This window comes from Lithobates pipiens, unplaced genomic scaffold, assembly GCF_037356315.1.
Source record: "Lithobates pipiens isolate NorthernLeopardFrog02 unplaced genomic scaffold, aLitPip1_a1.2 Scaffold_24, whole genome shotgun sequence".
In the NCBI taxonomy this organism is placed as follows: Eukaryota; Metazoa; Chordata; class Amphibia; order Anura; family Ranidae; genus Lithobates; species Lithobates pipiens.
Window position 1 is genome coordinate 5,745,601 of NW_027507786.1, and position 25,377 is coordinate 5,770,977.

General features: G+C 43.1%; 1 protein-coding gene across 1 annotated transcript in view; it reads right to left on the reverse strand.

Annotated features, from left to right (window-relative positions):
* The window catches only part of SBF2 (SET binding factor 2), a gene marked incomplete in the record, with an annotated part of 632,543 nt that overhangs the window by 19,260 nt on the left and 587,906 nt on the right, over positions 1–25,377 (reverse strand). The window contains 5 exon segments of the mRNA XM_077453547.1: positions 3,619–3,797; positions 6,353–6,457; positions 10,986–11,213; positions 11,723–11,850; positions 22,477–22,603. Of these exon segments, the coding sequence (XP_077309673.1) occupies positions 3,619–3,797; positions 6,353–6,457; positions 10,986–11,213; positions 11,723–11,850; positions 22,477–22,603 (767 nt within the window).

A 25,377-nucleotide genomic window follows, 5' to 3' on the forward strand; every position in this document is an offset into this window, starting at 1 on the left:
GTTAGGATTAGGAGTTAATATTAGGGTTAATTTTGGGGTCAGAGGTTGGGATTAGGAATAAGGGTTATGGGTTTATATTAGGAGTTACAGTTATGGGTTATTATTAGAGTTGGGTTTAGGGAAATATTAGGGTTAAGGATTAGGATTAGAGGTGTGGGTTATGGGTTAATATTAGGGGTTAGGATTAGGGTCAGGGGTTAGTATTAAGGTTAAGGATTGGGGTTATGCATTAATGTTAGGGTTATGATTAGGCTTAGGGTCAATACTAGGATTAAGGGGTTAGGATTAGAGGTGTGGGTTATGGGTTATTAAGGTTAGGATTAGGAGTTAATATCAGGGGTTAGGATTAGGGTCAGAGGTTAGGGTTATGCGTTAAGATTAGGGTTAATATTAGGGTCAGGGGTTAATAATATTAAGGATTAGGGTTATGCATTAATGTTGGGGTTATGATTAGGCTTAGGGTCAATACTAGGATTAAGGTGTTAATATTAGGGTTAAGTTTAGGAGTGTGGGTTATGGGTTAATATTAGGGGTTAGGATTAGGGTCAGGGGTTAGTATTGAGGTTAGAGATTTGGGTTATGCGTTAATATTAGGGTCAGGGGTTAATATTAAGGTTAAGGATTGGGGTTATGCATTAATGTTAGGGTTATGATTAGTCTTAGGGTCAATACTAGGATTAAGGGGTTAGGATTAGAGGTGTGGGTTATGGGTTATTAAGGTTAGGATTAGGGTCAGAGGTTAGGGTTATGCGTTAAGATTAGGGTTAATATTAGGGTCAGGGGTTAATATTAAGGATTAGGGTTATGCATTAATGTTGGGGTTATGATTAGGCTTAGGGTCAATACTAGGATTAAGGTGTTAATATTAGGGTTAAGTTTAGGAGTGTGGGTTATGGTCAGGTTAGGATTAGAGGTGTGTGTGTTACAGGTCAATATTAAGGGTTATTCTACTTTATTTGTACGTATTTATTTTTATTTAATTATTGCATTTGAGCAGACAAAACACTTTAAAAAAAAAAAAAAAAAGTGCATAAAACGCTCAAAAACTCTTTTATGAGCTTCGGCCATTTAGCTTCAGGCAGCTTTTAGTGGAGATGTGAACCGTCTCCATAGAGAATAATTGATTTTTATTTTTTTTTCCTCTTCCAGTGTTTTTGAGCATCGAGCTACAAAACGCTGAGGTGTGAATGAGGCCCTCAGCAGATACATTGTAAAATGGTTTTGTGACCTACAGGCTTGGTTGTTATTATATATACAGTGGGGAAAATAATTATTTGATCCCCTGCTGATTTTGTAAGTTCACCAGCTTAGAAAGAAATTAAAGTGTTTATTAAGCCACTAACTGATCATTATACCATCCCCTTTGTCACATAAAAAGCTGTGTCCTACTACCTGTAGAAGCTGATTTTTACCTGTTTTAACATTGTCTTCTAGCGATCACATGACTCCAGGCTGTCTGTTCTCCCTATCTGATATCTCCAGTGGGCTGGGCAGGGCCATGATTCCCCTGCTGATGTCAGCCAAGGAGGCAGGGAGGAGGGGAGCAGAGAGCCTGGGGTCAAATGCTGGAAGACACTGTTTAAACAGGTAGAAATCTACTTTCCCCCCCCCCCCCAAAGCACAGGCACTAGGACACGGCTTTTTATGTGACCGAAGGGATGATATAATGATCAGTTTGTTTTAAAGCATTGGGGAGAGGAGCAGAGCAGTGCTAGAGAGAGCCGACAGACAGGGAGGGGAGGGGGGAGAAGGACAGAGGAGAGACAGGGAGAGCTGCAGATAGCTGCGTATGATGGAGGCACGTACCCGGACTCCGGTATCAGGGCTCAGCAGCCCTGATATATTGTGGTCAGTGTACAGAGGGGAGGGTAGAAACTGGCAGGAACAGCCAGGTATTTCAGGTGGCCAAATGACACAGCACAAACACGGTGATGTGTAACATGCTTTAAGGAAACATGATCCCCTTTTTTTTTTTTTTTGGGTTAACAGACAATTTAAGGGTCTATAACTTTTATCATAGGTGTATTTTAAATTATAGAGACAGAATATCAACCAAAATTCCAGCAAAAAAAAACATAAAACAAATGCTATAAATTAAGTTGCAGTTTGTTGAGCAAAATAAGTATTTGATCCCAAGCAAAACATGACTTAGTACTTGGTGGAGAAACCCTTGTTGGCAAGCATAGAGGTCAGACGTTTCTTGTAATTGGTGACCAGGTTTGCACACATCTCAGGGGGGCTTTTGGTCCACTCTTCTTTACAGATCTTCTCTCTTTAGTGTTTCTTGGCAACTTGAAGTTTCAGCTCACTCCATAAATTTTCTATAGGATTAAGGTCTGGAGACTGCCTAGGCAACTCCATGACCTTAATGTGCTTCTTCTTAAAGAGGAAGTAAACCCTGATGAGTTTACTTCCTCTTTGTTTCCTTGCAAAGGTAAAGCATAATGGACTACTATGCATCGCATTGTAGCCCATTATGTGTCACTTACCTGACACAGGAGCCAGCGAAGTCACCGCTGTCCCCTGTAGTTCCGAGCGTCCATCTTCTTGGTGGGTCTCGCTGCTCAGGTGCTGTGATTCGCCGGAGCAGTGATGACGTCACTCCCGCGAATGCGCACGGGAGCCGACACTCGCGGCATATTAAACATTATGCTTTGGGCCCGTTTCCCTGCTTAAGGTACATACCGACTTTCCTGCTTTGAGGGACCAATGGACGGGGCCATGTTTTGTAAAATCTTGGATGAGAACCTTCTCCCCCCCCCCCAGAACACTGAAGATGGGTCATGGATGGGTCTTCCAGCATTACAATGACCCAAAACATACCACCAAGGCAACAAAGGAGAGGCTCAAGAAGATGCACAATAAGGTCATGGAGTTGCCTAGTCAGTGCCCAGACCTTAATCCTACAGAAAATTTATGGAGCGAGTTCAAACTTCAAGTTGCCAAGCGACAGCCAAAAAAGCTTAAGGCCCCATTCACACCTGAGCGTTTTGTAGCTTGAAGCTATAAAATGCTGGAGGGGAAAAAATTTTTTTTATTTCAATGGAGTTCACATCTCCACTTCAAGTCGTCTGAAGCTCAAAAAAGTTCTGGACCCTTTTTTGTCGCTCGAATCATGGGCAGATTTGGGCGTTTTTCTTCTTTTTACATTGGTGACCTTTTGCCTTGCACAAAATTGCGGCAAAAAACGGCGCAAAATCACAGTAAAAAACGCTGCAAAATTGTGCGATTTTCTGCCTGAAAACACTATGCTCAGGTGTGAATAGGGCCTAAGGATTTAGAGAAGATCTGTAAAGAAGAGTGGACCAAAATCCCTCCCGAGATGTGTGCAAACCCGGTCACCAACTACAAGAAACGTCTGACCTCTGTGCTTGCCAACAAGGTTTTCTCCACCAAGTACAAAGTCATGTATTGCTTGGGGGATCAAATACTTATTTTACTCACTGAACTGCAACTTATTTTATAAAATTTGTATCGTGTTTTTTTTTTTTTTTCTGGATTTTTGATTGATATTCTGTCTCTTTCATTTCTTTGCAAGTGGACAAACTTACAAAATCTACAGGGGATCAAATAATTATTTTTACTGCTGTATAGCTGCCCAGAGGCTCTGAGGGTTACCTGTTCTCCTCGTTCTTGGAGGTAAAATGATTGTACAGTGTAGCTGATCTACGATCCACCCCATTGGAGGGCGAGGACGTCATGTGCTGATCCTCTCCTATGCCACTCTCTGGGAGATGGACCATGGATGTCTTCTGATAAGACTGCAGGTTGGGGGACATCAAGTTGGAAGTTTTCCTCTATAATTCAATAAAAACAAAAATATATTAATATCTTCTCATTTCACTTAAAGTCATGTTCAAAAAACATATTTAGTATCTTTTTTGGGGGGGGGGGGCGGCTTATTTTGTAATTTTGAGCTTTATATACAACGATCAGACTTCATCAGGGGAATCAGAAATCTAACACGCACGGAAGTGTCCGGTTCTTAAGATTTTTCAAGTAATTCAGCACAGAGGAAGCAAGTGTTCTGTCCCACTTATATGTATTGTTTTCTGTGTTCTATTGAACTGTAGCAGATTATTATTGTTTACTAGTATGCTGACATTGAATTGATATCCCCTTCTATCCTCCCCTCCTGATTAGTCCTGTTTCTTCTGGGTTCCCTCAGTCAGTGTTAGACTTTCCTAAGCCCTGTTTCAGGGAAGTACTATCAGGGGAATTATGAATTATCTAAGCAGGCTCGGGCATGCACAGCTCCTTGTTCATTCCCCTCATTATTTATTTATTTTTATTTTTTTACACTTCACAACATCCTCTGTATCGCAATTACCGTATTTATCGGCGTATAACACGCACAGGTGTATAACACACACATTCATTTTAAGAGGGAAGTTTCAGGAAAAAAACATATTGTAAATAAGGAACTTTGAAGCAAAATAAAGGTCAGTGCCCATCTGCAGCCTAACAAGTGCCATCAATGCAGCCTCATCATTGCCCATCAATACAGTCTGATCAATGTCCATCTGCAGCCTAGAGGGGACAGAGAGGGGGGCGGGATGAGCGCCAACAGATTGCATAGAATGAGAATCTCATATGATAGACAAAACAGTGGTCCAATGGCGGCCCAGAAGACAGGACTTCCTATTACAGAGGCCGCCAAGTAAACGGGAGATTCTCACTGTATGTAATCTGACAGCGCTTGCACCGACCCCCTCCCTGTCCCCTCTGAGGCAGCTAAAAATTGTAGTATTGGCGTATAACACGCACATGCTATTTGCACCCAATTTTCATGATGAAAAAGTGAGTGTTATACGCCAATAAATACAGTATCTGACACAAAATTGCATTTCATTCAACATCTGTGTCTTACAGAAGAGTTAAGCTCAGGATTACGGAGTGTAGATCAATGAAAAAAAAAAAAAAAAAAATGTAACCCCCTTCCCGCCCACGCTATTGCCGAAAGATGTCCTCTCCTTTACTCGCGATGCCCGCGCACCCCTTGCGGCACCCTCTGTGAGTTCTTTAGCTGATCACAGATTGGGGTAAAGTGGCGGCATTGGACACAGCCGATTACGGAAGTAAACACAATCCGGTTATCGGCTTTCTTTCCTCACGCTGACAGCATGAGGAGAGACGAAGAGAGCTAATAACTGGCTTGCATTAAAAGGACATCGGCACTAATAATCAGGGCACCGATTATCAGTGTCCTAAATAGCCGGGCAGTCCCCACAGTGCGGCCAACCAGTGCCCATCAGTGCGGCCAACCAGTGCCCATCAGTGGCACCCACCTATGAGTGCAGCCTCATCGGCGACGGAGAAAAGTTACCCATTAGCAAAATTTTATAACAAACTATGAAAAATGTTTTGTTTAGCAAAAAATAAAAAACCCGGTGGTGAGTAAATACAAAAGTGCCCAGTGGGCAGGAAGGGCCCGGTAGGCAAGTGGTTAAACAATTGTAGTATCAAGCTACAACAGAACAAAACTGAGAAAGTGAAGGAGGTGTGAATACTTTATGAATGTACTGTACATACAACACCAGACAATGTACAGCTTACTTTGTCCTTACTAATATCTTAAAGTGGTTGTAAACCACTATAATAAGGCTTAGCTGTGGCTACCGTGGATATCGCCTAAACCTGCATGGTTTAGGGCAGTGGTCGTCGACTCCTGTCCTCAGGGCCCACTAACAGGCCAGGTTTGCAAGATAACCGAAATACATCAGAAATTATATAATTTGCTGCTCCGTGATTGCAGCATTCTAGTCTGCATCTCCCCCAAAGTAATACATAAAATCTGGCCTGTTAGTGGGCCCTGAGGACAGGGTTGATGACCACTGGTTTAGGAGATATCCCCTGTATCAACATGTGCTGACATCATCGGCACATGCGCACTGAAGCAACGGCTCCTTTGTGTTGTTGCTTCAGCTGACACGCCATTGCCGGCCGCTCCCGCACGTACGATGAGTGACCTCATCGCAGCTCCGGCCAATCACAGCGCTGTAGCTCGCGATACCCGAAAAAAACTCTGGGAGCAGTGTACGGGGGACCGCTGCCGGGGCTTCGTTCTAAGGTATTTCATAATGAGCTAGTACGCCATGCATACTAGCTCATTATGCCTTTTGTCTTGCAGTTTTTATTTATTTTATTTTTACAACCACTTTAATTGGGTCAAAAATGTTGTTTAGACTTGTGAAGTGTATGACTTGTTTAGACTTGTGAAGTGTATGGCGTTTTATTACATAACAAAAAAAAAAAAAAAAACATGGATGACTGGCCAAGTTTTCATGCGGAGGACCACAATAACATCGAAGCGTCCCAGGACAATACAGTACAGGAACAGCCGCGCACTCACAATCTCAGTCTTGGCGTCCTCCTTCGACTTCACCTTCGTCTTCTCCCACAGAAGCTGCCATCGCTCTGAACTCTGACTCAAGGCGCTCTCCAGTCTCTCGATTTCCTGAAATTAGAACGCACTGTCCTGAGCAAAACTTCATCAGACAGCTGCCCCCACCCCTGGTAACAAAATACAGATTCTTTATGGATTTCCCTTCTCGGGGAACCTTTAGACGACACTAGAAGCGAGGCGAGCCAAGATTAACATTGGATCCTTATGAAGGACCAGCCTCTAGTGAGGAAGGACACTCGATCGGGGCAGTGCAATAACACGCCCCCCCTTAACCCGACCTATTGTTCCCGTTGTCAAGATGGGAATGTGATTTAAGGGTCTTGTTGGGATGCATATGAGAAGGAGTGGGGAAGGCTCGTTCTGGTATTAGCAAGTGGTGGAAAATCACCGGGACTGGATCTGAAATGAGTACAGATCTGTGGATGGGTGTTGGGAAAACCAATTCCTAACTGTGGTCATGATAAAACTCTCTGCCAGCTAAGGTTTGGGCTATGCTGCAAGGGCCAGGGCTGGCACCAGCGGCAGTAATATGATGCCAGCTGCAGAGAAGCCGCCTGCTTTATAGATTTTATGCGGGGGGGGGGGGGGTGTAGCGTTAAGGTTTTATCATTATTTACTAAGCCTGAGCAGTAAACGGCATCTTATGTCTTGTTTTATGATAACTGGGACTCCACATGGAGCTGCAATTAAACTGTCACTTTGGAAGAATGCTTAAAAATTCCTTTTACGACCCTGGAGAGCCTTTAGTTATTTAAGGTCACCAACGCCGATCCGAATGGAATAAACAGCATTGAGCACAAATACATTTGTCATAGTTTGTATATCTGGACCAGATACCGGAGGATGGAAAAAACCACACACACAAAAGTACATTTTACATAAATAATAATAAGAAATGAACATAATTCAAAGAGATTTCCCATGTCAAAAACTTCCTATGAAATTTACATGAATGAAACAAAGTTTCACTTTAAAGCGGAGCTCCACCCAAAAATGGAACTTCCGCTTTTTGGAATCCCCTGTATAATACAGGTATTTTGCCCCCACTTCCGGGCATAGATACCCGCGCCACCTGCGGATATCTATGCCACTCCCCCTCCCATCTTCTGGGAGACACACAGGTCCCAGGAGACAGCAGGGAACAGTGGGAACACGCAGCACAAACTGCTCATGTGCAGCAGGGAACCAGGAAGTGAAGCCGCAAGGCTTCACTTCCTGATTCCCTTACTGAAAATGGAGGCAGCAGCAGAGGGACAGATTGGCTTCAGATGCCGACATCGCTGGCTCCCAGGACAGGTAAGTGTCCATATTTTAAAAATCAGCAGCTGCAGTATTTGTAGCTGCTGACTTAAAAAAATTAAAATAAGATGGCGGAACTCATCTAGATGAGCACTGTGACTCGTCCTCCATGCTGAGTCGCTTATTGCTGCATGCCAGCAGCCTAAAAGATGCAGCGGCTGCACGTCAAAATTTGACATTAGGGCAGGAGCATGGATCTTAATACATAAGTGCCTGCGTTTGGATCAATGGCGTCAACACCTACCTGCATGTCAAATTTTGGCGTGCAAATGTGTCTATGCAGCCGCTGCATCTATAAGCAGCTCTGAGGTGGATGCATGTGCAGCAGAAAGCAGCCGCAGCACGGAGGACTGGTTTTAGAGCCTGTCTGAATGAGCCCTAAATCATATTAGGATAAGTTAAAATTATCATGTTTACAAAATTGCAATTCTGAAGTTAGATCATGTCCTTCATTCGCTAATTTTGCAAAACAATTAGGCTGCTCCTTTTTACATGGGCAATGCTGGTGAATCGCAATTTGCAATCTAGTGCAGTTAGCAGGCGATCAATATGCCACTGCCAGTAAGCCTCGTTGAGGAAGTAGAGAGATCCAGGAAGAATACAATGCAGTAAGGACAAGCAACACAAACGGGCAACCTCCCAACGTGAGGCTATACCAGTAACGTGTTTCGCCCCCTACAGGGCTTAATCATAGGGAATATGTCCCTATGAGTAAGTCCTATAGGGGTGAAACACGCATTACAGGTGACCCACATTCTGCTTACTTCTGGTTACAGTAATTTGTTTTCGAGAAAAAAAAAAAAAAAAACGTGCTTATAAACAATTAAACCTAAACAAAAATGATCCAAGCTGAAATTCTGCTGTGAGATATAAACACAGTCAAGAACACGATCAAACCTAAAAGAGTCGCGCTACATACTGAAATAACAATCAATATAAGTGAGAAAATAAAGTCCTCACCATATGTAATCAAGGAATTTCTTTTGGAGAGGGGGGTCACAAACAGTATACCACTACCCCCCCCCCCCCCCCAGTTGGTTGCACTCAACCCTGCTCGGTGGCCTCCAGTTCTCCTGCTCTCCATGGATCATCACTGTGACGGCTTTCGTTTCCTCCCTCCTCCTCTGCGGCCAATCGGAAGTCTTCTCTTTTCGGCCATTCGGAAAATGGGTCTCACACTCGCTTCTGATTGGCCGGACTGAGGATCAGTGTTTCAACAGTGAATATTCATTCGCTGTTGTAACACACCTTGGTGGAACCGGAGTGTATCCTCTGCGACACCTGACCACCCTATTTTGAAGCTTATTAGAGCCACTGGCGCTTAATGGTGCTTAAAAAAAACAAAACCTGGTCGCTGTAATTCATGCGCCCGGTGCTATGCATGAATCTATCCAGTATGCATATAGGGGGTGAGAGGGGGCGGGGCCTGGGCGCCCCTAATGGACGGGCCCCTGGCAGAATCAAACTGCCATTTTTTTTTTTTTTTTTTAGAACAAAGGGGATGAATTCATTGGGATGCTACCCGGATGATCCTCACCATCTGCACATCGGTCCTTAAGGAGACCTCATAGGAACGTTACAGGAAGACCCCGGTGGGGTGTTTAGCCACATGCGTTGCTGACCTTCCCTTGTAGAAGGTCCCATTTAGCTGATAAGCTTGTATTTTTTTACCACATTCGGGTGGTGATGTCCCAGTCTGGCTGTCACATATGGTGATGGATGGTGATCACACACATTGATCTTTTGTTTACATATGAAGAGGACTTTACTTTCTTCACTATACCTTTACTGGACTTATATTTAAGTTTGCACTTTATTTGTGCACTGTGTTTACGTTTTTTTTAATTTTCACTTATTTTGGATGTTTATTATTTCAATATATAGCGCGACTCTCTTAGGTTTGATTGGTTACAGTAATTAGACATATACTGTATGATTCATTTTGTTACAAATCAAAATTTGGACAAAGTTTCCTTAATTTGGATGTATCCGAATCTCTGAATCACAATAGTAACGGATTTCAACTAATCCGAAATAACTAATAACAAAACAAACGACCCGAATTCGAAAATGAATCTGCATTCGCATTTGAAATAGAAGCATATTGCAAGAAATACAGTAAGGTATAATATAAGTGAAATAATTGTTTTATTTTATTAAGTTCATATATTCAGAGTCATGTTATATATATTCTATTTTATTCTATTCCTTTCTAATCTATTCTATTTTTTCTATTCTTTTATGTTCTAGAATTTGGTTCTATTTTGTTTTTTTCAATTCTATTATTTTCTTCTCAATTTTTTCTGTTCTGTTCTTTTGTTTTCTATTCTATTCTTTTATCTTCCATTCTGTTCTTTTCTATTGTTTTATTCTATTACTTTATTTTCTGTTCTATTCTATAAAGCAGCGGTAGGAATCATCTTTTTTCTGTCATGCACATCTCTAACTGTAATAATACACCTCTCAGTGATGCCCGATATCTCTTACAGCTGGGCACCTCTGGCACTGAAGGGGTAAGTATTATGGGCTGAGACTGTGAAGGAGTGACACTGTCCCCTCAGCCATTCACAAAACTCCTAGTATTTGTCTTCTGTAATGCAGTGCATTCTGTGAATAGGGAGGAGAGATCCCGTCATTCATCCGCCCTGCTCCATTTACAGAACACCTTGCATTCTGGGAGAAGGATACTAGTATTTTTGAAGAGTTGAAGGGGGCAGTATAGGGGAGGGCGAGCGCTGCAAGTTCTTTACAGTGACAGGCACTGCTATTAATACTTGCAGCTCTGGACCTTTCCAACTGGGGGGGGGGGGGGGGGCTCCCTCCTTCCTCTGCTATCCTGACACCAAGAGGAAAAAAGGTGAGGGGGAGGGACCTCCAGCTGATTGACAGCCTAAGCTCTGTTCTTGTGGGGGGGGGGGGGGTGTCCCTTCCCTCCCCTCCACCCCAATCAGCTCTCTGAGCTCTACAGAGTGTAACTGCAGCTCTCCGCCCCCTTTTTTTTTCTGAACTCTCAGACAAGCTTATAAGTTCTGGACTTTGAATGGCTGTAGAGAAAAGAAGACAAACAGGTACAACTTATGTAGGAAGATTTGTTTAATCTCTGTATATCATCTGAGACCAGTCACCTCATGGTATATGGAAGGGATTACCACCACTTTAAAGTGACATTGGGGTCTCAATATCTACTACCTGTACAATACAAGTAGAGCTCGTAAATACACGTCACGCATATATCTTCTCAACAATAAAGTGACAAAATGTCATTGGCCATCCAACTTACATTCATAAGATGTGTTATGGCATCCGGCTGTACTTTGCTGACGTCATCATAACACGGCCATACCACCTTCCTTTTTCCTTGCTGAGAGGCTTCTTCAACTTGCTCCTCGGGGGGGTGTAATCGAGAAGGGGATGCCGTCCAATCATAGGACGGGCCCAATGCCAACGTTTCCTCGGTGTAGTACTCCCACTTCCTCAGGGTGGAGATGTTGGCACTTGGTTTTAACGCCTGGAATGGGAAAGGGGAAATACAGACAACAAAGAAAATAGTTTTGACGGTTTAAAGTCCAGGGGTCTCAAACTGGCGGCCCTCCAGCTGTTTTGTGGAACTACAAGTCTCATCATGCCTCTGCCTGTGGGAGTCATGCTTGTAATGGTCAGCCTTGCAATGCCTCATGGGACTTGTAGTTCTGCAGCAGCTGGAGGGGTGCCAGTTTGAGACCCCTGGGACATAATGCAAACAGTCACCAACCGGCTGTATATGGTGAGACGAGTGACCCAGCTCACAGGCTGCACCTCCACATACTCTGTGTCCCTACCAAGCAACCCGCCTGCTCCCTGGACTAGTATAGATCACTATACTGCCTATGACATGAACCGCTCACTAAGCAGTCCCCCCCCCCCCCCCTCCAAAACCTGTCCATCAGCTCACTGAGCAGACACCCCTCTTTAAGCCTGATTTCCACTTTCAGCTGCTGTGCGGCAGATCCATATAGGGAAAGATTGCCAATTCCTTACCTCCAGTTTGGTCGGTGCGTACAAATAGTTGAAGAAGACGGGACTCTTCCTGTGCGCCCTCTCGATATATTCCCAGATACAAATGCCTTTCCTCGTGTGTTTGTCTCCTTTATCTTCAAACAGGGTGCCTTAAACAAGACAGGAAATCCTATCATGAAAGCTCAAGTTTAATTCTGCTTATAATTTGCCTTCCTTGGTTTCTTCTCTCCCCCCCCCCCGCAAATTGAAACTTAAAGCGGTTGTATAGTCCTTTTTGGGACTTTTACCTACAGGTAAGCCTATAATAAGGCCTACCTGTAGGTAAAAATAATATCTCCTAAACCTGTACAGTTTAGGAGATATTCCCCTTGCAATGCGCCGCATGCGCACAGGGGATTCTCGGCTGAAAGACGCCGGACCCTGCCGGGGAGAAATCTTCCGCGCGCATGCGCGGAAGTGATGATATCGCGGCTCCGGCCACTCACAGCACCAGGAGCCGCGATACCCGGAAAAGAAACGCAGAGGAAACAGGTCAGCTCCCTCGGCGTGGATCGGACCAGATGTCGGGGCCTCGTTCTAAAGTAAGTATTTCATAATGATCTAGTATGCAGTGGATACTAGCTCATTATGCCTTTTCCTTTGCAGGTGGGAAAAAAACAACAACACATCAGCGGGTTTACAACCGCTTTAAGAGTTTCACTTTGTATGCAATCAGGCAGACCCTTGCATTACATGGTTTTGTTAAATCTGAAGACAAAAATCTGCAGAATATCTAATGGTGCGTATGGGGTCCAATTCACTGATCACTGCCATTACTAATATTTATCACCTCAAATCACCCACAGAACCTGTGTAATCAATATGTGTTTGGTTTTAAAGGAATGAGGTGGCAACCCTAGGCCACGTAGCGGTGCAATCTGTCACTACCTGCATCCACCAGACACAGCCGATGGCCGATCACTATATCGGCCCACTTCTGGTACCATGTGACCACTGTAACCAATCACAGCAGGTCACATGACAGTTGTAAACAATGGATTGCTTCCTTTCAAGCCATCCATTGTGTACAATTGTGTTGCTATCTGTGATTGGTCACAGTGACCAATTATTCCGTGAAATGCTTGCTTATAGCAATGAAATTCATTTCTATAAGCAACCAATGTGTAAAAAAAATAAAAAAAAATAAATACCGATCACTTCCTCAGAGTAGTACAATGGTAACATTATATTGCTCTGGGCAAAGTGTGTTTAGCCACTTAAGCCCCGGACCATTTTGCAGCTAAAACCAAGCCCCTTTTTGCGATTCTGCGCTGCGTTGCTTTAACTGACAATTGCGCGGTCGTGCGACGTGGCTCCCAAACAAAATTGACGTCCTTTTTTCCCCACAAATAGAGCGTTCTTTTGGTGGTATTTGATCACCTCTGCGGTTTTTATTTTTGCGCTATAAACAAAAATACAGCGACAATTTTGAAAAAAATGCAAGATTTTTAACTTTTTGCTATAATAAATATCTCCCAAAAATATATAAAAAACATTTTTCCCTCAGTTTAGGCCGATACATATTCTTCTACATATTTTTGGCAAAAAAAAAAAGCGTTTATTGATTGGTTTGTGCAAAAGTTATAGCGTCTAAAAAATAGGGGATAGTTTTATGCCATTTTTATTAATATTTTTTATTTTTTTACTAGTAATGGTGGTGATCAGCGATTTTTATTGTGACTGCGACATTATGGTGGACACGTCGGACAATTTTGACACATTATTGGGAACATTGGCATTAATACAGCAATCAGTGCGATTAAAAATGCACTGATTACTGTAAAAATGTCACTGGCAGTAAAGGGGTTAACCACTAGGGGGAAGTGTAGGGGTTAAGTGTGCGTGTGTGTGTTTTTTAACTGTAGGAGGGCGTGGCTTGGCGTCTGACATCACTGATCGTCTTTCCCTATAACAGGGAACAGACGATCAGTGACAGCCTCACTAGGAAGCACGAGGAGAGGTTTGTTTACACTTACCCCTCCTCCTTCTTCAGCTCTGTGACCGGATTGCGGGACACCGGTGGCGATCGGGTCCGCAGGTCCCGCGGCCACGGAACTCAGGACCGGGTCACGAGTGCGCCGCTGGCAGCGTGCATGCGACCCACAGCTGGGCACTTAAAGTGCAACATACCTGTACATGCTTGTGCCCAGCTGAGCCATTCTGACGACGTATATCGGTGTGAGGCGGTCTTTAAGCGGCACAGTGGTGTAGTGGGTAGCACTCTCACCTAGCAGTAAGAAGGGTTACTGGTTCAAATCCCAACCAGGACACTACCTACTTGGAGTTTGTATGTTCTCCCTGTGCCTGCGTGGGTTTCCTCCGGGTACTCCGGTTTCCTCCCACACTCCAAAGACATGCGGGTAGGCTAATTGGCTTCTGTCCAAAATTGGCCCTAGTATATGAATGGGGACCTTGGATTGTGGGCTCCTTGAGGGTAGGGACTGATGTGAGTGTGCAATGTACAGGGATAGGGACAATTGTAGACACTCAGGTTGAACTGGATGGACTGGTGTCTTTATTCAACCTTACTAACTATGTAACTATGTTAAGCGGTTAAAAAAAAAACAAAAAAACTTTTTTTGTTTTGTACTGTCATCAGTCAGTGTCCCCGATCACCATCATACCAGTTATAAGATGATGCTGTACTGCACTGGTGACAGCATGTAATAAAAATTAAAAAATTTAAATAACTTTTTTAATTTCTTACATTTTCCAAGAAATTCTGACAAAAAAAAAAAATGTCAACTTCAAAAAACTCACCATGCCTCTTACTAAATACCTTGGACCGTCTACATTCCAAAAAGGGGTCATTTGTATATTTGTACTGCCCTGACATTTTTGGGCCTCAAGAAACAAGATAGACCGTCAGCACATCAGGACTGATCAATATTCAGATACCAAAACTTTCCTACAGACTAAATAATATACAGTGATTTGGTTTGATTTTCACCAAAGAAATGTAGCAGAATACATTTTGGCCTAAATTCACGAAGAAAGATTATTTATTTGCAAAATGTTCTAAACAGAAACAAAGAAAAATTTGCTTTTTTTGCTACATTTTCGGTATTTTTTCATTTATATAGCAAAAATTTTTTAAAAACAGCGTTGATTAAATACCACCAAAATGAAAGTTCTATTTGTGTGAACAAAAAGATTAAAAAAAACGTTGTTTGGGTACAGCGTACCTCCCGACTTTCTGAGATGGGAAGGAGGGACACCTATTAGCAAAAGTATGTTAGCATAAGACACACCCCCGTCACGCCCCTTTAAAGGCGAATTATACAAAAAAAAAAAAAAGGTTAAACCCACAAGTGCTTTTTTTAACCACTACTATTTCTTGATATTGGCTTTTGATTTTTACAAATGTAGCAATTTACAAATTGGATGAAAGGTTTAGCTCTGGGAAACACTGTTTGAAAGATAAAAAGTGCATTTTATATAAAACTATATAGATCAGACCAAAATAAGGGACAAATGAGGAGGAATGAGGGACACATCTGGGGCAGTCCCTCAAAATCAGGGACAGTTGGGAGGTATGGTACAGTGTTGCACGACCGTGTCATTCTAAGTGCGACGGCGCTGAAAGGTGAAAAATTGTCCGGGGGAGGGGGGCAGGACGGGGGGTAAAAGTGTCCGGTTGAAGTGGTTAAATAAAAAATTAAAATGTATATATCCCAGTCTGTAGACACAATTACTTTCACACAAACCAATTATAATAAACTTATTGGAAATTCCTTTTTTTTTTTTTAAATACCAAAGACATGTAGCAGAATACATTTTGGCCTAAGTTTTCTGAATACATTTGATTTTTTTTACTGGAAGTTTCTTTTATAGCAAAAAAATATTCACCCCCCCCCCCCCAAATATTCTGTATTTTTTTCATTTATATAATATAAAACCAGATGGTGATCAAAATACCACCAAAAGAAAGCTCTATTTGCGTGAGGACATTTGTATACAGCGTCGCACAATCGCGCAATTGACAGTTTAAGTAACGCAGTGCCATATCGCAAAAAATGGCCTGGTCATGAAAGGGGGGAGGGGGGGGGGTAAATCTCCCTGAGGCGAAGTGTTTAGGAAGGAAATGCAGGCAGATAACAGCCCCCAGTATAAACAGAAAAGTCAGTGCTACTACCCATACACCACATAGATAGCAGAGCTCCCAGGTGCTCGATCCACAGTCGCTGGCTGAGTAGAGTAACGTAGAAAAAATGATCCGCACTCCGGTTGTTGCTCTTTAAATGTCTTAATTTTATTGAATAGCCACAGTGAACAAACGCAGATTAAGTCAGTTGACGCGTTTCAGCCTATAAGGCCTTAGTCATGACTAAGTCATAAGGCCTTAGTCATAAGGCCTCAGTTATGACTAAGGCCTTATAGGCTGAAACGCGGCAACTGACTTAATCTGCGTTTGTTCACTGTGGCTATTCAATATAATGAAGAAATTTTAAGAGCAACAACCGGAGTGGGGATTCTTTTTTCTACAGATAACAGCCCCCCCAGTACTCCTCTGGCCCCCGATACAAGCGTTGAGCTGGCACCAATTTCTTTACCTCTGGGGTGATAAACCTTTTGCGGTCACATAAAGTAGTTTTAATCCCCATATGTAGCCCCCCATCACTTTTCTAGTGTAAAATAACAAATCAAATCTTGAATGTTTAAATCTACATTCAATTTAGATCAAAAACAATAACCCAATTCTGTGCCGTGTCAAATTTCTAAACATTTCTAATTTTAGAGAAGCAGGAGTGATTAAGTTATGTACTGGAATGGAGACGTGTTTGTATTATAATTCTATACATACACATACAGACATTGTGCCAAACGCTCTTCAATGTGTTTATTTGGCTTTTTACAACATTTCCTTCTAGCCCAGTTTTAGCTCTTACTAGGTTATATGGTGACCCCGAGATCAGGTATCGATATCACTTTGGTAATTTCTTGATGCCCCCCCCCCCCCCCCATTGAGACTTACCCTCCCCATGCTCCTCCGCTGCCCTGATTGGCTGCAGAAGCCTTGCACTAGAAGGTCTATGAGAGCCAGTGGTGGACCCATCCATACAGGGTGCAGGGGTGCTGCTCCCCCTAATCCATGTGCCCGGCCCCTAATCTACATGCAGGGTGCCGGACGCATGGAATCACATTTTTTTTATTTAGACGCACATGATTGGAGCCGGAGGCTCTAATTGGCTTAAAAAATGAGTGGGCTTGGGGCACCCAGTTGTGTGACACTAGCAAATTAATATCAGTTATTGCCTTCCTGATTCTCATCCTGGCCAATCAGGAAGCCAGTCTTGAGATCCGACTGGCCAGGGAGACTCCCTGGCCAATCGGGTCTCAGGACACACTCCCTGTTCTGTTCAGCCGGGAGGAGAAGCAACGGCCTGGCTTTCCCTTCCCCCTGCCTCCTAAGGTCAGTCCATCTAATGCCGGGGAGGTTGGGGTGTGCTTGTGGCTATCACCACCTTTCCGTCTGCTGTCTGTCTCCCGCGCACGTGGGGGGGGGTGCCTGGTGTTAGTTTTCCACCCCTCCTGAAATAGCCGCCACTGATGAAAGCTCTGTCTCAGTCTGTTGTGGAGCTTACCTCTGCCCCTTACCTCTAACCTTACTTCTGCCCCCCTTTACTGTGCTGAGGCTTAGTAGCGATTTGACCATCCAGGTGACAAGCGCACGGGCCAATAACCTTACTTCTGCCCCCCTTCCTTCACTGTGCTGAGGCTTAGCGATTTGGCCAGCCAGGTGACAAGCGCAGCATTGTGGGAAGAAGAGGTGAAGGTCACATGCTCCCCCATACTAGGGTTGCCACCTTTTCTTCAAGCCAAACCCGAACACTTTAGCAGCCCAAAGGAGAGAAGTAATGCGGTGCGTATAGTGTGCTGCAGTGAACAGTGGGTGTAGCTAAATTGCTCTTGCTCGTATCATCGCCCTGCCCCCAGTGATGCCGAACCTGCCCCCAAACAGCCGCCCCGGTGCCAACAGATTTGTGTTTGATTATCTTGGTTACTTGGGGAGCCACAGACCGGTCTGAATAACGTGTCCGGGTTTCAGTCCACCTGAAACCTGGACACAAGATTCAAAACCTGCACTGTCCGGGTGAATCCCGGATGGGTGGCAACCCCTACCCCATACCCAAAAGTATTGGGTATTTACATGAGCTCCAGCAGGTAAACAGAGCAGCAGGGGAGTGAGGTGAAGGGATCAGCAGGATGGGGGTGTATTATCAACTGAAGCTCGTGCATGGTCCAGCATAGGCAAAATGACACAAATACTTTAACCACTTCAGCTCCGGAAGATTTTACTCCCTCCATGAGGAGGCCATTTTTTACTACTCAGCACTGCCCTGCTTTACTTGGTAATTGCATAGTCATGCAACACTGTACCCAAATTAAATTTATATAATGTTTTTCACACAAAGAGTTTTCTTTTGGTGGTATTTGATCACCAAGGTGTTTTTTATTTTTTGCTATATAAACGAAAAAAAAGACAAAAAATATATATTTTTTTACTTTCTGCCATAAAACATATCCAATAAAAACAATTTCATAGATACCCAACATGTCACTCTTTAAAATTGCGCACGCTCGTGGAATGGCGATAATCTATGGTATTTAAAAATCTCCATAGGCGATGCTTTAAAAGCCTGTTTAGAATTACAGAGGTCTGGTGCTAGAATTATTGCTCTCGCTCTAACGTTCCCAGCTATACCTCACGTGTGTTGCGATTGCCGTTTACATATGCAGGTGGGACCAATGCGTGTGTTTACCTTTGAATGCGAGCAGGGGGCCGCGGGTATTGTAAAGTTTTTTTTATCTATATACTGTTTTTTACCTTTATGCTGTTTCTTTACATTTTTGTTTAATCACTTTTATTGCTGTCACAAGGAATGTAAACATCATGACAGCAATAGGCATGTGACAGGTCCTCTTTATGGAGATCTGGAGTCTATTAGACCCCAGATGTCTCCTCTGGCCTTAAAAGCATCTGATCACACCAAGATCGATGAGATCAGATACTTTCCAAATTAAAAAAATGGCCTTGTTTACATCCGGAGAAACCACAAGTGACAACAATGCTCGTCGTCTTCTATATCATAGAGCTCATCAGGGACCTTCTGGTCCTAGACAAGCTTTATGGTAAGCCAGCAGAACCACTGCCTTTCAATTCTGGGCCCACTGGTGGGACACGGTAGAGCTCAGAGAGGCGACCCCTTCACCACCTGTAAAAAAGCCATCCAGCGGTTAATTGGCTAGGATGGCTTTTACATAAAAGCTGAAAAAAAAAAAAAAAGAATACAGAGATGATAGCTGCTTTTTTTTTTTTTTAAAGCGGAGGTCCACCCTAAAATGGACCTTCCGCTCATCGGATTCCTCCCCCCCTCCGGTGCCACAATTGGCACCTTTCAGGGGGGAGGGGGGTGCAGTTACCTGGATAATCCAGGTAACTGCACCCACTTCCGGGCTAGCTCTCTGCGGAAAGGGGCGTACATTACGCCCCTTTCCGCAAGTGCCCGCCCCCTTCCGCAAGTGCCCCGCTGCCTGCTGGGAAACACACAGATCCCAGAGGCAGCGGGGACCGTCCTCATTGCGCAGCGCGGCTCGCGCATGCGCAGTAGGGAACCGGGAAATGAAGCCGAAAGGCTCCATTTCCTGACTCCCATACCCAAGATGGCGGCGGCAGCACTCGAGTGTCGATCTAGAGATCGGCTTCGGGTGCCGACATCGCGGGCGCGCTGGACAGGTAAGTGTCACTATTTTAAAAGTCAGCAGCTGCAGTATTTGTAGCTGCTGACTTTAAAAAAAAAAAAAAAAAAAACGCGGAGTCCCGGCGGACTCCCGCTTTAAAGGCTACGATGATAATTACTTTTGACGCTTTGCAACCGCACTGTAAAGGCCACAGGCGCGTTTACAGTGCGTTTAAGGTGCGATTGTGGTGCCTTTCAATAGAGGGGAATGAAGGCAATTGCAAAGCGTCAACACTTGCCAAACTCTGCAGGCAGAGTTATTTTTGCCTTGCTGCAATGCTAACGCTGCATCCGCTCCCCATTGTGGCAATTTTTTGTGGCACTGATTTGCATTCGAGAAGCATTAAACACACGACTCAACCGCCTATTTTCAACGCTTGCGTGAAAGAGCCCTAAGACCACCAAATATGTAGGTGGGTTCCCAGGCCTTCACAACTCTGAAAACACGTGGGGCGTGGGGGGGGAGATAATTTGGAACAAATTTGGCAATTTTGGCTGTGACCAAATACCACTGCAACAATACTTTATAGTTGGTTTCTAACGCCATGATAGATTTGGTTGGTTTCTAACGCCATGATAGATTTTGGTATCGAGCACTGAACTTATACTCTCTGGAGAATAAACGCTTGAGAGGGGATATGATTTCAATTTACAAATCCCGTACTGGTGACCCCACAATAGGGAGAAAACTTTTTCACGGAAGGGAGTTTAACAAGACTCGTGGCCACTCATTACAGTAAGAAGAAAAGAGGTTTAACCTTAACCACTTAAGGACCGCTTCCTGCACATATACATCGGCAGAATGGCACGGCTGGGCACAAGCACGTACCTGTACGTTGCTTTTTAAGTGCCCAGCCGTGGGTCGGGAGCGTGCCGCCGCTGCCGCCGTGCTCCCGACCTGGTCCTGAGCTCCGTGACCGTGGCCGCAGGACCAGCGGACCTGATCGCCGCTGGTGTCCCACGATCGGGTCACAGAGCTGAAGAACGAGGAGAGGTCTGTGCAAACAAACCTCTCCCTGTGCTTCCTACAGTGGCGGTCACCGATCGTCAGGGCTGGACTGGGAACAAAAATTTGGCCCTGGACTTCATCCAGACCAGCCCCCTTTAATTTTGTAAACAAGTACAAAAACAGTATATAAAACTATACGCAATTGTGCAAAAAAAAACATACGGTAAGTAGCATAACATAAGGAGTCCTCACTGACATCTTTTATTATTTCACCTATTCTCCTCTGTATTTTTTTCATCTTTCTCACGCCATTGCGTGAGTTGAGGGCGAGCCACGCAGCCATTACTTTGTCACTGAAATCGGCCCACTGAGCCATCGGCCCACCGGGAAACTCCCTGTAGTCCCAATGGCCCGTACATGCCTGCCGATCGTCTGTTCCCTTTTATAGGGAAAGACGATCAGTGACATCACAAACCAGGTCACGCCGCCCCCCCCCTTACAATAAAAAAAACACATAATGTCATACATAACACCTACACTGCCCCCTAGTGGTTAACTCCTTCACTGCCAGTGTCATTTACACAGGAATCAGTGCATTTAAATAGCACCGATTGCTGTATAAATGACAATGGTCCCAAAAATGTGTCAAAAATGTCCAATGTGTCCGCCATAATGTTGCAGTCACAATAAAAATCAACCATCGCCGCCATTACTAGTAAAAAAAAAAAATTATAAAAATACCATAAAACTATCCCCTATTTTGTAAACGCTATAACTTTTGCTCAAACCAATCAATAATTGCTAATTGATTTTTTTTTTACCAAAAATATGTAGAAGAATATGTATCGGCCTAAACTGAGGGAAAAAAATATTTTTTTCTAGATTTTTTGGGGATATTTATTATAGCAAAAAGTAAAAAATATTGCATTTTTTTCAAAATTGGCGCTCTATTTTTGTTTATAGAGCAAAAAAAAAAAAAAAAAAAAAAAACACAGAGGTGATCAAATACCACCAAAAGAAAGCTCTATTTGTGGGAAAAAAAGGACGCCAAATTTTGTTTGGGAGCCACGCCGCACGACCGCGCAATTGTCAGTTAAAGTGACACAGTCCCGAATCGCAGGGGCTTGGTCCTTTCGCTGCAAATTGGCTTAAGTGGTTAAACTACATAGAGGGTTCTTTATTGTAAGAGAGGCAAGGATGTGGAATTCCCTTCCACAGGTGGTGGTCTCAATGTAGGGGGGCAACGATCGTTTAAAAAAACGATTAGATAAGCACCCGAACGACCGCAACATACAGGGATATACAATGTAATACTGACACATAATCATACACATGGGTTGGACTTGATGGACTTGTGTTTTTTTTTTCGACCTCTCCTACTATGTATCTTTTATTTCTGTGGTTTTTCTATGGAGGCGACTATTCTGGTACTTGACCTATTATCAGCTGATCTTACTTTGGATTATGTTATGATCCATGTTTGCATGACCTATAATTGCAAAATTTTCAGTATACAACTTTAAGCCTCAATGTGTCTTGCATTGTGTGTGTATTTTTTCTTTTTTTGCAAAAAGAAAAAAATTGTAGGCAAAGAAAAATAAATATATCTGACGTTCGTTCACTTTACCCATGATGATGCCTAAAATGTGCACACTAGGAGTATGGGACCCATTGGGGGGGGGGGGATTTGTAACAGAAGCGTTTGTGGGGGGGCTTAGCGTAAGTGTCCTTTATCCTTTCAACTAACTCTACCCCAGGAGAAACATCTGTCTCGAATGTAGAATGTTTACATGAGTAGGTGAACGTGAAAAATAATAGCGCAACATCGCAGTTCACTGTCCCCTTTATTTAATCTCCGTTAAATCAACCGCCTAATGATTTATGGTCCGGAATAATGCGGATGACACAAGTTGTCATTTTCGTACATTCTCCTCATTGCTGCCGAGTTCGTCAACCTCGACTTTCCTAAACACGACTCGCCGCTTATTGGAAATAATTGTGAAGAATGATCCCCCCCCCCCCCCCGATGTAACGCCGCCACATACCGTGCTCCAGCCTCTCGTAGTCCGAGTCCAGCAGGAAGGTCTTGAAGCGGTTGGAGACGTGATGGAATGCCAAAAACTTCAGATAGTAACGATTGAACTCGAACTCCGTGGGGTACTGATTGTGTATCTGCAAGAAGAAAAAAGGGGGAGACAATGACATGGTTTTAGTGTCTGGGTAGGTTTTAGAGTCGGCTCCGTAAAATTCTTATGACAGGATAATGGGTGAAGATGGTTCTAATCGAATACACGTTTTATCTAAAATATACCTAGAGCTGCTAAGGTTCAGGAGATCTGCATACATATGCCGAGCTATAAACCGCGCGGGTGCCAAATGATAAGTAGAGATAATTGTCCATCACCGCTAAAAAGCATTTCTGTCCAGATATTCCACATGGTGTCTGCTAAGTGATACAGATGGCTTTGTACTGTGTGATGTCATAGCTACAGAACAAAACACAATGTGGTGCAGCCTATAGAAATCAAAGTGTTACAGTGAGGGGAAAAAAGTATTTGATCCCCTGCTGATTTTGTAGGTTTGCCCACTGACAAAGAAACGATCATTCTATAATTTTAATGTATAAAAGGGGGCATTTGGGACTTTAAAAAAAGGCGCATAAATGTATGAGCCTCCATCCCGGGTTAAGGTAAATAAAGAGGGGAAATTGGGACTTTGAATGAGGTAAGTACCCAGGATTGACAATTCCGTTCTGTCCTGTTGTGCCCATCCAATATTACAGCTAACTATATTCAATTTTTTGTAGATACTATGTAGCATCTGCCCCTGAGGAAGTGTTTTTACACTAAACGTGTCGGGCCTTCAGGATGTGACATTATGCCCTAACAGCATTTATCCAGAACCACCATTTTTTTTCATTTCTACCAATACAACCTACACTCAGTTTATCCAATATTGCCATTTGTTGCCAATATGATATGTGTTTATGCATGTATTTTTACAGTGTTACTAAGTCTGCATTATCCTGTGCTGTTATATATATATATATATATATATATGTATGTGTGTGTGTGTGTGTGTGTGTGTGTGTGTGTGTGTGTGTGTGTGTGCATGTGTGTATATGTATATATATATATATATATATATACATACATATATACACACATACATATTCATGCATGGTTTTTCATATGACATAACCTTTTTATATGACATGTACCGCTGTAACGCATTTTCATTTATATGCTAATAAACATCTTCACATATCTTTTAAACCATAACTAGCCATTAGCCTCATTCAAAGTCCCAGTTTCCCATCTTTGTTTATCTATAATTTTAATGGTCCGTTTATTTAAGCAGTGAGAGACAGAATAACAACAAAAATATCCAGAAAAACGCATTTCAAATAAGTTATAAATTGATTTGCATTTTATTGAATGAAATAAGTATTTGATCCCCCTATCAAAGAGCAAGATTTCTGGCTCCTAGGTTTCTTCTATACAGGTAACGAGCTGAGATTAGGATCACTCTCTCAAAGTGAGTGCTCCTAATCTAAGCTTTTTACCTGTATAAAAGACCAAGACCAAAGAGCTGTCCAAGGATGTCAGGAACAAGATTTTAGACCTAGTGAGTGTATTGGATGTAAAAAGAAAAGACCGATCTGGCGCTATACCTTTAACCACTTCCCACCCGGCCAATGCATATATACGGCGGGGTGGGAGCCGTCTACTTCTGATAGGACGTTCAGGAACGTCCTTCAGAAGGAGCGGGATCACGCACGTGCGTGCCCGCGCAGCGGCGCGATCCCAATGTGCTGGTGTCACCCGGACACGGCACATCTCAGATCGGCAGGAGGGCTCTGTGATTGGCCCTCCTGATCACATGACGGCCGTGTCCAATCACGGCCTTCATGTGATGTAAACAAACAGCCGGTTGCTAGGCAATCGGCTCCTCCTCTCCTCACACAGAAGTCATCGCTGAGGAGAGGAGAGCAGATCACTGCAGCCGGCTGATGATCAGTGAGTATGAGCTGTTTTTTACAGCTTTTTACTCACTGATCACCAGTCTAGTGAAAACACACAACACACCACACAGTATAAACACAGTCCCCACATATGTCCCCAAAACATACATGTCCCCAAATAATAAAAACATGTCCCCCCACATATGTCCCACTAAAATCACATGTCCCAATGATTATCTGCACACATATGTACGTGATCACCTACACACATATGTACATGATCATTTGCGTACATATGTCCGTGATCACACAAACCAATTATTATACACTTAACGGAATTTTTTTTACCAAAAACATGTAGCAGAATACATTTCAGCTTAAATTTATGACAAAAATTGATTTTATTGGATTTCTTTTAAAATAGAAAAAAGAAAATATTGTTTTTTTTCCAAATTTCTGCTTTTTTTGCGCTTATATCGCAAAAAATAAAAAACTGAGTCGTGAATAAATAACACCAAAATAAAGCTCTATTTGTGCGAACAAAATAACAATTTCATTTGGGTACAGTGTAGCATGACCGCGCAATTGTCACTGAAAGCGCTAGAGCGATGAAAGCTGAAAATTGGGCTGGGAAGGAAGGGGGCGAAAGTGCCCGGTATTGAAGTGGTTAAGAATTAAATGCCAAATGTAAAAAAATGAATACGGAGTAGAAAAAAAATATATACTTCTATTAGTTCACCTATGGTATCACTGTAGTGCTAGTGAAAAAAATATTACTAGGGAAATGTACGTGAGGTCTTAAATATACAAATAAATCTTTCATAAAGACATGTTAGTTAATGAGATGTTAAAAAGTTGTGTGCGTGAAAAAATTATATGATTGTACACGTGGAAGGAAAAAAAAAAAAAAAAAGTGTATATATTTCTATATGTGTGTGTATATCTTTTACAGACACAATATACAATCCTTACACAGAAGTGC